The 12,521-nt window shown below is 38.2% G+C and overlaps 1 protein-coding gene across 7 annotated transcripts in view; it reads right to left on the reverse strand.

Annotated features, from left to right (window-relative positions):
• Positions 1-12,521, reverse strand: part of CERS6 (ceramide synthase 6) — a 123,756-nt gene that overhangs the window by 56,473 nt on the left and 54,762 nt on the right. For all 7 annotated transcript variants that reach the window (XM_062604744.1, XM_062604742.1, XM_062604747.1 and 4 more), the window contains one exon: positions 6,795-6,852. In XM_062604744.1, the coding sequence (XP_062460728.1) occupies positions 6,795-6,852 (58 nt within the window). The remainder of the gene's footprint in view (positions 1-6,794; positions 6,853-12,521) is intronic.

Here is a 12,521-nt window from a genome sequence, read left to right on the forward strand (position 1 = left end):
AAGTGTTTTGTAGATATGCAAATTAAATAAATGGAAGTGCTGAAAAATCTCAGCTGCAGTCAGAAAGGGGAAGAATTTGCATATACACGATCAGAGTGGAAATATAATTGGTCAGTTATCTTTTACACTTCAAATATTAGATATTTACAAAGATACAAAGAATGCTGTAGTATATTTATTATCATGATAAAGACTTAGGGCCATATCATATTTTCATAATCGTATTTCACAGCAATGATGGCACTTGAGGCCAAAGACCTCTGTGTAAGAGTCCATGTTATTACATCCCAGACTGATTTGGACACAGGTCTTCTAAGCCACTAACTAGCGCTATCTTGTCATGCATTACCTACGAAGATGAAAATTTTCCCAACACTACTAGGGCTCTGGTACACAATACCTTCCACCCCCCTCAAATTCTAGTTTGATAGACAATGATTTCTTATCACTGTCTTTACTGTTAGGCTACAAAAGAGTAAATATAGAACTTGTAAGTTCTACATTCAAGATCCCCTAACGCTAGGCTTTTACAGTTTTTATCTTGTATGAATATATATCTATACATCACATGGAACAAATTAAATTCACCTTTTTCACCACTTAATGTAACAATAAGAACCATGGAAATAAGTAAAACTAAAAGCAAACCCCACACTCCGTTTTTATACCCTTAAATGACAAGTAAAGTGTGAAACAGAGAAATAAAAAGAATAAAAAAATCAAAATAAACATTTACTCTGGAGAGAGTCTCTGGGTGTTCTAAAAGAAATACAAACCTATTTCTATTTGGGCTTCATTTCAGATGAAGCATTGAAGCACTTAGGTAAAAGGATTTGCTTCGTTCCATGTTACCAAAAAGTTGTGAGGCTTGACCTAACATCTCTTTTAGAAGCTTGAAAATCAAGACAGGATGGTCATATTCGCTATTTTGCCAAGAATGGGGACAATAGGAGCATATGGGAAAGTGAATGCTTTGCATTAAAGAATTTTGTGGGCCACTTACTCTTTGGCCCCAATTCATTTAAAAATCATTTAAATCTGCTGTGGAAACCAGTGAGTAATGGAGTTGGCAGTGAGTAATGAAAGAAAGTGTCATCTTCTCTTTGAAAGTTGTGTTTCAGTCTGTTTCTTCACACAGAAGAATATTCATGATCAAATCTGCCCTTGAAAATGGTAATATTTGAGGTGAAAAATGAATCGGTTTGAACTCTAACCTACATTTACATCAATTGTTTCTTCTCACAAGGGATCAGAAACAACAGAGGTGATTTCAAATCCTAATTATGATCACCTATTTCACCCCCTCAGTGCATTAGCCACCATACTGCAAGGCATGTCCTGAAACACACATTGCTATGGGGTGCTGGGGTGGACTGACAAATCCATCAATCTCCCAACATCTGTTTTCATTACCTAAGAAAGTTAACAGTTCATTTTCATCTAATTGAAAGTTCTGGTTTGGAAAAAGAGACAAACATACATTTCACTTCAAAAATGAGAGATTCACAGTATCACAGTATGCTAGAGAGATTCCAATCCCCCTGCCGGAGCAGGAGCACCTAGATAATGAATCAAAGATGAGCAGAACTCATCCCACTATCACACCACATGGTAATATGCCTGAGATAGCTACAGTTGCAATCATTACATTAGAGAGGATTTGAAAAAGCAAGAATTAAGAATTTATATGGAACATTTAAAAAGAAGCCAAGACCGAGGAAACAATTTAATATTTGAGATGCTTTAACACTGACATGTCATTAATTACTTCACTAGTTAGAGACAATGACAGCAAACCCCCTATAAAATTAAACCAGCTATGTAATATTAATTTACTTATTTTGATGCAAAGGAGAAAAAAAAAGGCTGACAGCTGGGGAAGGGAGAAATGTCTAATACAACAATTAAATACTAGTAACTATGGGAAAAATTTTACAGAAGTCTGTCGGTTTCTTACATATACATTATTAAGATACAATTTGTAAGTGATGCAACGGTTTGGCTGAGTATCTGGAAGGCTGTGAGCTATTTTTCTATGTGTGCTCCATTTTTGAGTAAGAGAGCAACTGTCTTGCCTTCCCTATTCTCTTACCAGACTTAGTTCTCTCTTGGAAGAGAGTAATTCTTGGAAGAAACATGTATTTCCTTGATACTACAAACCTTTGTAAGACATACCAATGACACAGCTGCACCCTGCAGTTAAAAATCACCTCTTGACTGAAGGTGGTGGACACTAATGGTAGTTTTTTTAGGCCCAAGAAACAATCAAAGCAGCAGAATATGGTGTATGCCATCAACAGTACATTTTATAAGAAAGAAATTAATTCTTACAATGTCACTTCATGAATGACATGATGTCACAACAAAGACCAAGTTGACAACATACACCCATTTGAGTTAGGGGACACTGAGGACAAGACCAGCGCAAACTCCATAAAGGTCTACTGCCTCGAGAGTTCAGTGGTGGAGTTGGCAAGATGCAGGAGAGAGTGTGTGAAGCAGCTGTTACAATCCAGAGGCTGTGGGAAGCATATGTCCATATGGATAGAGGAAGGGAGAGAAGGTGGAAGCACACTTTTTTGAGCATTTTACATTGATAAAAAACATCACATGCAATGTCAGTGATCACGATTCCATGGCCTACAACTACAGACACATGCAGGACACCCTATTGCAAATCCTCTGCCTTCCCAACTTAAAAGGTTTTCGGGAGTTCATGGTGAACTTTAGTGAGCAAATGGCCCAATCTAAGTGTCCTGCAGACACCATTAAGATAAAAATGTATTTAAAACATATAGATTGACAGGTTCTGTTGCAATAGAGCAAACTTTGAAGACAAAGCTTTTTGTCAGACATTTCTCCCTGTGAATTGAGATTTTTTTTGAAAATACATTTCAACAAAAGTAAGAATTTTTTTTGTTACTTTATTTATGAGTCAACAGCATATATCTGTTATTGGGAAAAAAGACAAAACCCAAGAGAACAGTTTGATAAAGAGATACAGCTTTCAGTGAGAAGAAAGCTTTTAAATCTCCAGCAATGTACTCAGCAACTATAGCATGGGAAAAGAATTGATAAATCATATCATGTGCAGTGTTACTACAAAGACTTACAGGTTATTTTAGTGAGTGCAGAAATTTCTTTATCTAGATCAGCCATTAACTCCTGCTATGGATGGTAACAAAGACAAGTTTGCCACGGCATTCTAGAGAGAGCTATGATTGCTTTGAATGACAGCTTTATTAGCTTTCATATGCTTCTATAGGAAAGTGAAAATCAAAGCTGAAACATCTTGCAAGATGTTCTAGCCAGGCAAATGTAAAACTTTACTGCAGTTAGTTACTACCATTCTAAAAATAAATTAACGTTGGTATGTATACCATGCTGACAGTATCACAATTCAACAACTAAAAAAGAGTTGATAAATCTGCTAACTAATTATTGCTTTATTAAGCTTGGGCACATCTTCCCAAAAAGCTAGATAAGCTTGTCAAGATTTACAAAGCCATAAAGACCTAATGATATTCTCTGCAAGAATGGTGGCTTGCCGGAGTATCCTGACTAGGTCTTCCTTAGGCTGTTAGATGTGAATAAGGAAACACAGACACCCACACTTCTGATACTGCACTGATGCAGTGATATTGCTTTATGCAGCAAATAGGGAAGGTGACATTAGAAGATAAAGGAGCATTTATGTGCTGGGGCCATTACGAGAAAAGTGTTTTGAGAAAGAATCTAAAAGGTGAAATTCATCTCTAGGCAAAGGGCCAGTGCAAAGCAAAGGACCTCAAAACTAACTCAAAGTGATGATTAAGTAATTTATGGGCCCCATGCCAGTCTTGTAGGTAAAGCTAAATTTCATCCTTAAATTAAAGAAGGAACATTTAAGAGAGCCAAATGTAAACAAAGTACCCATCAGGTTAGGAATGTATGAAGCAAAGCAAAGGAACGGCAGGTTGCAAGGAGACTAGGTCAAGCTGGGGGGAAGGACAATATAGAAGTCGGAGTATTTTGTTGCCTCCCAATTCAAGAGCCAACAAAGAAACTATAAAAGAGGCAATGCATTCAGTGTAGTGTTTTAGGAAGAGCCTTTTGTACTATTGAGTTGGTTCACTTCTCTAAGAGCAGTACCTCATAAGAGCAGAAGTCATGAGAGCAACTAATAAGGAGCACTTCCCACACCAGATGGCAAAACCAGATTTCTTAAATCAGGCATCTTAGCTATCCAGAAATGGACAAACTAACCAGCATCCAGTGATTCTGTCCATCTGAACAGCAACAAAATGCAGTTTTTCTCAAAAAAATATGGATGTTTGAAAGACGTACTGCATCACAATATCTTATCCAACAATCCAAAGTTATGTATCAACTAAGCATTAGTTTAGGTTTTAAAAGCCAATGTGAATGTTGCCAATGTGGTGCTATGCTGGTGGCATATTCCATTCTTCAAAACAGGAACATCTGTAGTATTTACTCTTTCTCACCCTCTCCCAACGAGGCAGCATATGTTGCTGTGATAGTTCTGGGACAGCCATTGCACCTGGGCTTACTCACCATGCTTATCACTCTTCTGGACTAGGTATACTAGGGATGGTCTTAAGCAGAACTTTTATTTGAAAGGGTGCAAACTTCTACTGTAGCATTAGCACAGCACGACACCACTGACATTCTCTCCAGGAAAAACAGCTTTTTGAAGAAAAGATCTTTCTATCAAATTTGTAAGAGAATTTATTATGCTTAACTTTTTTTCCCATGAGCTTCCTAAGGAATCAATTAAGTGTTTCTTTGAAATTATTCCATTAAGAAGACCAAGACAAACTAAAAAGCATTATCCATTTTGGTATTGTAGTGAAGTTCTGAAATAAGCAACTCCTCCAGATTCTGGGGTCTAGATTTTATTCCTTCCAAACCCAGATTTCCCCCCTCAAGCGGATGCAGCAAAATGTTTGGTTTTTGATAAACAGCAAAAAGCCTGCACTTCCTCTTAGTTACACAATGTTGCTAGGGAGATGGTGTAAATACAAATACAATCACAATCATAATTTTGTTGATTTGCATACATTCCATGTGAATGACCCGAGTATACAAAGCAGAACACTGGAATAATGACAATAGCATAAAATGCTGCCAGACTCATTTGCAACACTGTGTAAAAATGAGTAATTAACAATACATACACAATTACATAATGAATAAGTTCTTTTTGTAAAAATTAAACATACTGAAAGTTAAAATTACATCAAAATTACACAGCTGATCTTTGTTAAGCAAGTAACAGTATAGGTATACCTTGTTGAAGCAACCATGCTACATCAGCCAGCCCTTCTCAAACTTCAGCTGAACTGGAAGGAAGACACCCTACACTTTGCATGTCAGCTCAGCCTTTAGAAACAGCTCACAATGGTTTGTAATGAAGCATGCATTTACTGCACTCTTCTTATTCTTTAGAAATGCTGGTATTCAGAGTTTTTCCTAGAACAGACATATTCTTTGTGTTGAGAAAGATTTGCTTTTTTAATCATAAGTATGCTTTGTAGTAGTCATTTTGTGATACTTGCTAATGTACCAATGGTGATTATTTGTGATAATCTGTAATAAAGTAAAGAAATTCAGAAGATAAAGACTCAGTGTCCTTGTGTATTACAGAATCCTATGAACCCACAGTCATGCTCTCTACACACCCACAGGCCAACAATTTAAGTTGTGAAAATTGCTTATGAAAACTATTCTCGTATTTCCTACCACAGACATGGATGGAATCAAAGGCAGAAAACAGAGTATCATGACCATACGGCACGTTAATGGATGAAGCGCACAGAAATTGTAAATATTCAAAAAGGCAGTGAGGGGTTGCACATTATGTATTGGCTCGTCTCTTTGGAGGACTGGTGCACACACTTTCCCTGGGTCTTACTGGGACTAAACAGCTGAGAAGGCTCTGATGTGCACTTTCTGGACTGGCATATCATCATTCCTACTGGCACCAACTTGCCCGGCGCTTGGGACAGCCTCATTAATTAGAATCATAAAAACGATGAGGGTTTTTTTAATACTATTTTTACTTACAAAGTACCAGAAACATTCAGGATCCATTTTCTGTATCCACTTCATGTCCAAAACGAAGATTATAAGATTACGTAAGCACACTGAGACCACACATTCCCCCTAATTTCACCTCTCAGAATTACACAAATAGGGCCTCACTTACACAAAAGCTCTGAGAACTAGTCATGCTGTAAAAAATAATTTGTACCATAAATACATATTACCACCTGTGGCAGGGTTAACAGACCTACACCAGGGTGTTTAGAAGCCATCAACACCCTTCTCTGCTTATATCACCAGGAACACAGCATTGATGGGAAACTCCATGGAAACTTCTTTCCACAGTATGTCAGATAAAGAACAGGCAAATAAAAAGCATTTTCTAAAACATTAATGGATTTTGTTTTTTAATAAAAAGGAACCTCTGCCACAGGCATTTATAAAGGATGATACAGAAATTGAGATTAATATTGTGGTAAACCTTACTGCCAGCTTAATGCTCAGAATTAAAAGTAATAAAGTAACCTAGGTATGTTGCTACACCAGTTGTAGGCGTTTTTACCCCATTAAGTATTGATAAGAACTTATATTCTTTACCAATGCCAGTAGCAATTTATTTCACAAATGCAAATTAAATTTTACTTTTTATTCTTTGTGAACATGAGTTTTATGCTTGTGCTTTATATTATATACAAGTCTTGAAACAAATTTGTGATGTCTTATGAAAGCATAGTAATATAAATGCCTACCTTTTTCAGGAACCGTACTCCATAAGTAAATATATAGAGGTAAAATGTAAATCTCCACCTGCAAAAGGTACAAGGGATTAACTGTAAGATACAGGTTTACATATTTTACAGTTTAACATATGATTTCTTATAGCACTGCCAAACCACTACACCCTGTTCACATCAACAGAAGCTGAAGCAAAATTTTGGTCTGGTCTTCTACAACTTGTTATCAAGCACTGTGCTCATCTGCCTGCTTTTCCCACCCTGCCACCAGCCCTCTGAAAATAGTGTCCTAAATGTGACAGGAAAAAACAAAATTTCAAGGATAATTAATTTTTTAAGTTTCATGAAAACTAGCAGGGCAGTGGAGGAGAGAGAGGACAATTCTCATGACTACTGCAGGGAAGTTCACTTGTTAATAGGCACCAGGACAATGATAATAAGAAATTTTATTAAGCCTTGAACAGGTGACTTTAGCATGCTGCACATCAAATACAGACTTGAGAAAAAGCATCATCCACAATGACCTGGAAATTCACTTAGCAGCCTCCAGCACATGGTTTTAGGGAGATCATTTTTGACAGACAGATAGGATGGATACAGTCATATATCCACAGTTTACATCCACTACCAAAGAATTTCCTTAATAAAGATGATTCCACATTTTCCCAAAATAATTGTTAGGCTTCTAGGTTTTTCTTTTCAGATAGAGGCAAATTAGAAGCTAGGATAAAGATGCCATGGGAAATAAGAGTGAAACCAGCAGGAGATTTAATACAGAATCATCCTCTCCTCTTCCTCTACGTCCTTCTCTCTTCCCCAGTAAAAAAAGACATACAGAGCATCTTCCTATCTTTTGGACCCGTTACTGGCTTAGTAAAGAAGAGTCAATGGAAGTATGAGGAAATAAAATCAAAACCTCATGCAGTGTAAATTCTTAGAGGAATTCCTGTTTCGGTTTGTTTTTTTTTTTTCCTCCAAGGGTTGGAAAGAACACACAAACATGCTTGAGAAACACCAGTGAAGTACTATTCATAAAGCTTATAGCGGGATAAGATCTAGCTTCCTTAGTGTGAGGCAATACTACAGCATGAATCATCTTCAATTACGTATTTTACAACACTTACGACTCTCTCTCCACTAGCAAAACTATTAGCTTACGGTTAACGGGCACTGAAGCATGTTCAGACATCAACAGAATGGCTTCAAACTGAAAATGCTCCTATGTATAAGAAAGTTAATCCAAACCTTCCTCTTCAAAGCTGCTTTTGCAAGTATTTAGAAAGAAAGTTGTGTCATATACAAATAGTCCTCTGACGAGTACAGGAGAGTATAAGAACATCACTGAGATTTTAAAGTGTGATACTTCAACTGAACAGAAACTCTCTTACCCTGTAACCTCCACAACACTGCAGAGATTAATTTATTCAATTGATACGATACAAATACCAATTCCTTCAAGAATTCATTCACACTAGCTACATGGCTTTCAGCTTTCATGCTGAAAATATTTTTGAGACAAAAAATGTTAATTTTGCTGGTGGAAATCTTCAGATTGTGCACATGGAAGAAATAGCAAGGACAACAATATGAAGGAAGGTTTTATCTGAGCAACAGTTTTCTCATTAGGTCAGTCCTACTGCTAGGAAACCTGTCATTTAACTTCAGGGTTATATACCTCATCTAGTGAAGGTTTGAAGGCTGTTGCTGAAAATAAAACTATTTGGAGGGAAAAACTGTCTAACCTAATCTCATTGCTGCTCACTCCCAGTGCCCTTCTGTCACTCTTAAGTGTGAGCAGTTATGATTCCTCACAAAGAGTTTTTTTGTTTTAAAAATCCTTTCGCTATCACCTTTATTTCACATTTCTCCAAGCAAAATGCATACCATATTTGAGGACATTTGTGGCTTGCTGTTGGGAGATGCAATATTCTGTAGAGGAGTTCAAAGGCACTCTAAAGTATTTAAAATATGTCAAGTTTTAGATAGTGGGTTTCAGGGATTTCCAGTCTATACGGACATCTGGAAGACTCTGATAGAAGCATTTGCTGCAGCTGTCTCCTCAGAGGAAATAAAAGGCCTTTTCCTGAAACAAGCAAATTCAGAAACACTGATTTCCCTGTCTAACTTTCCACCCACTTTCCAAAGTGTTGCCAGTGCCACGGATGTGTATTACAGCCACGGAGTGCCCTGCAGGAGAATTCCTGGAGTTTTGGAAAAACCCCAGAGCCAAGAACCACCAGGTATTATTTGGGACTCCCAAAGACTCAGCCTGCTCCAGCTGTCTGAATGCTACAAAGGTGACACATGCATACAAGTATATGATAATATATGCTATTGGTTGACTTTCCTCTTTTTCTCTACCTGCCAAACAAGTCTTCTTGGACTGAGCATCAGAAGGTAAAGGCTCAGAACTGGGTAACTGACAAAGCTGCTCAAAGTGCAAACTTCTTAAAAAAATAAGTAATATTGGTAAGTAAAAAACCCTCTTCATATTCCCGCTAAACAACATCCACAAAACCTGTTCAACGAACTTCTTGTTTGGTCAAACTGAAATAAAGAAAAATTCAAAACAAAGTCAGAATTGGCCCCCAGCCTGCTTGTCATCTTTAATTAGCTAATTCCGGTGGTAGCTGAGCTACAAAGGACTTTCCACGGCTCTGTACCAGGCTGCTAGCTGCCTTCCTGTGGGCTTCAAAGGGAAATTCTGCCAGCTGAGTATCCCAACTGGAATCTCAATCCCACGCAAAGAAGTCCAAGGAGTTTCCCACGTTGTTTTACCACTAATTGTAGGTAGTTTATTGCTGCAGTTAAGAGCAAAACATCCAGTGGCCAAGGTCAAATAGATGATCACAAGAAGGTTTGAAAGAAAATTAATTTTAAGTTATTACAGTATTTATTATTATGCAGTAAGTGAATATATCTGTTCTAACTAGCTAAGTTACTATGTTCAACATTTTAGTAAATGTTGCACATTAGCTGTTAAAACCGATGACCTTAACAACTGGACATACTTGTAACTCTTTTAAAATAAAATAAATAAAAAAGACAAAGATGTAACTAGACGCTTATTACCAACAAATTAACATACACTGAGATCTACAAAATCCACATTAAACTAAATCAAGTAAAGGCTGTGTACAGAATGAGTGACATTTATGAGGCAGTACAAACAGAAGAAATATACCTACAACAAATGGTCAGAATTAAGGGATGTTGCTGCCATCAGCTTCAGCTACAGAATAGAGAAAAAAAAAAGGCAAGGAGTCTATCTGCAGTTGTCAGCTACATGCTGTCAGAAATTCAGTGGCAGATACACCACTAATCCTTTGCACAAGGTCACGTACAGATCACTATGCCTCTGAACATAGCGGAAATTGAATTAGCACTCTGCTCAGTTTCCTACTTTGCTGCAGGAAGCTAGTAACCTAAAACTCTGTTGATGCATTATCGGCATATGAGCAGTTCTCACTCCTCAGCTGCCCCTTTTACTCGGTAGCCTAGCAGTAAGAACATCTGTCAGGCTTCGTAAAACATAGGTTCAATTTTGTTCTCCACCACAACTTTCACACACTCCTGAAGGGTTTTTTAGCCACAAAGTTCTCCTGTGTAGGACCATCTTGTCTTGAGCTGTTTTGTGTAGCAGAAAATACTCCAAGACTTGGGATGAAGGATAGGGAGGAAAGGGACAGGAACTAGGTTATGAAGCTGCATTAGTCACTCAAAATCATACAGACAAGACCAGAAGGTATGAGACAAATGTTTCATGCAATGCACAGCTGTCCAACAAGATTACTCCAAGATGAATTCTCAATTCAATTCTCTTACAACAAGCACTCTAAAGAAATCCATCATTCACAATCTACAGCATATGATTCTTCATCTCTCTATTTGGGTCTCACTGCAGCCCACTGATGAACCGATGCAAGTGGAGGCAAACAGCTATGAGTAGGACTCAAGTCCACTTACAGTATATCCCAGTGTCCGAACCACATTAGTATTCTGGGAACTTAGGCAAAATGTTCTTTCTCTCTGCACAGGACATCATAGGAGTGAAGGCCATATTTTAAGTGTGAGATTATCAAGTCTCATTCCCAACTGAATTCACAGAGTGGTAGTTGATTAAGATGGGTGTTTAATTTGTCCTAGTTCCAGCTCTCACAGTTCAAAAAAGCCCTTAGCCTGAGCACAGTCTGAATAGCCACAGACCCCAGGGAAGGGCAAATGTGTCCAGTGGCATAAACCCTCTCTAGTATCCTTTCAAGTATCCTGATGTCCTGGTTTCAAGGTCCTTCTTAAGCATAATCAGCTCATGCTGAACATCCCCAGGTCACTGGGTTTGGGTCACAGCTGGATGTCTCCAACAGGGAGAGTAACAAATTCCTCTTAAGTAGCAGTAGCAGAGCCCAACAGATGAGGAAAAGCAAGGCAAGATCTATACTAAGATCTGTTCCCCCCAGCAATACTCACTGCCCTATTACAGCAATACAATAGGGGACACTAGGTGAAGCACCCCACTGTGGGCAACTGCTACATCAATTCACATTTATCTGAAAGATGATGACAGCTGAAGCTGCTCTGTTTTGTGAGAATTTGCCCTCACCCTCATACTTGAAACACTCCTCCAGTCAGTTGTATAAAGAGAAAATTGGAATGACCCACATACACACAAAGCATGCTGCTTGAAAGACTTTTTAGGTTAATTTAAATCCAGCAAACCCACATGAAAGCACTCAAGGAACAAATGTTTTGGAGGACTTGATCTGTCTGCTCACAATAGGGTTTTTGAGGTTCACTTTAGTCCTGCTCTAGCATGCCTATAAGACGTAAAGATTGAAACAGGCTTGCATCTGGTCTGTTCAAGCTCAGAATGAGGGAAATCAGACCTGTTTACATAAGGCCGTCCTGGCAATCCTTCAGGTTGTGCTGGTGCTTACAAAGCCAGTGTTTCAAATATGGGCGCAACACACTGCACTGAAGAGTCAAGCTAAAAATTGACTCTTCAGTAACAAAAACAGAAATCCTTTTCTAACATAGCCTTAAAACAAATGCTCTAGAGCCCCTCAGGAGTGCAGCAACAGATCTGACTGCTCTTATTCAACATGAGTGCATTCCTGATCCAGAGCAGTATCTTAATCTCCCAACCCTTTTAATTTCAAGCTGCTAATAAAATTTTAAAGATGCTTCAGCATGATACAGAGCACTAAAATGATGGAAAAGTTGGAGAGCCTCTGCCAACTAATCTGGTATATCCTATCATGCTCAATTCTGCAAATCTATTTAAGTGCACACTTGAGCAAGCACTTCACTGATTTCATACATATGTCTAACCGGGTTCCCTTCATCACACTGACAAATTCTGTCCTTAAAATGTTCTTCTCTCCAAGGAAAGGGGCTGCTTCTCTCAAGAGAAAGGCTGAAGAGGCAGTTTTCGCTTTTTTGTATTTCTTTTGCAGGAAGACTGGCCAGTTGGGCTGCAAACAAAAGCACTCTTGCAGAGCCTGCAGCTTTACAGCATACCCTGGCAGTGCACACCTCTTACAGCTCAGATGCCAAATGAGAGCCTGCTGCCCAGCAATGGTGTGCAAGGATCCAAAGTTATTCAACTGACTTTTGACAAGCAAACAGGAAACATAAGAAATGCACAATGTTAAAAACTTAACAGCCATTTTGCTTTCAGAATTGCAGCTGTTATTTACAGAAATACTTTTGTCACTGATTTGCTACAGTCAGGGCCACAAACAA

The sequence above is a fragment of the Pezoporus occidentalis genome, unplaced genomic scaffold, assembly GCF_034315485.1.
Source record: "Pezoporus occidentalis ecotype Australia unplaced genomic scaffold, CSIRO_AGI_Poc_V1 ctg88, whole genome shotgun sequence".
In the NCBI taxonomy this organism is placed as follows: Eukaryota; Metazoa; Chordata; class Aves; order Psittaciformes; family Psittacidae; genus Pezoporus; species Pezoporus occidentalis.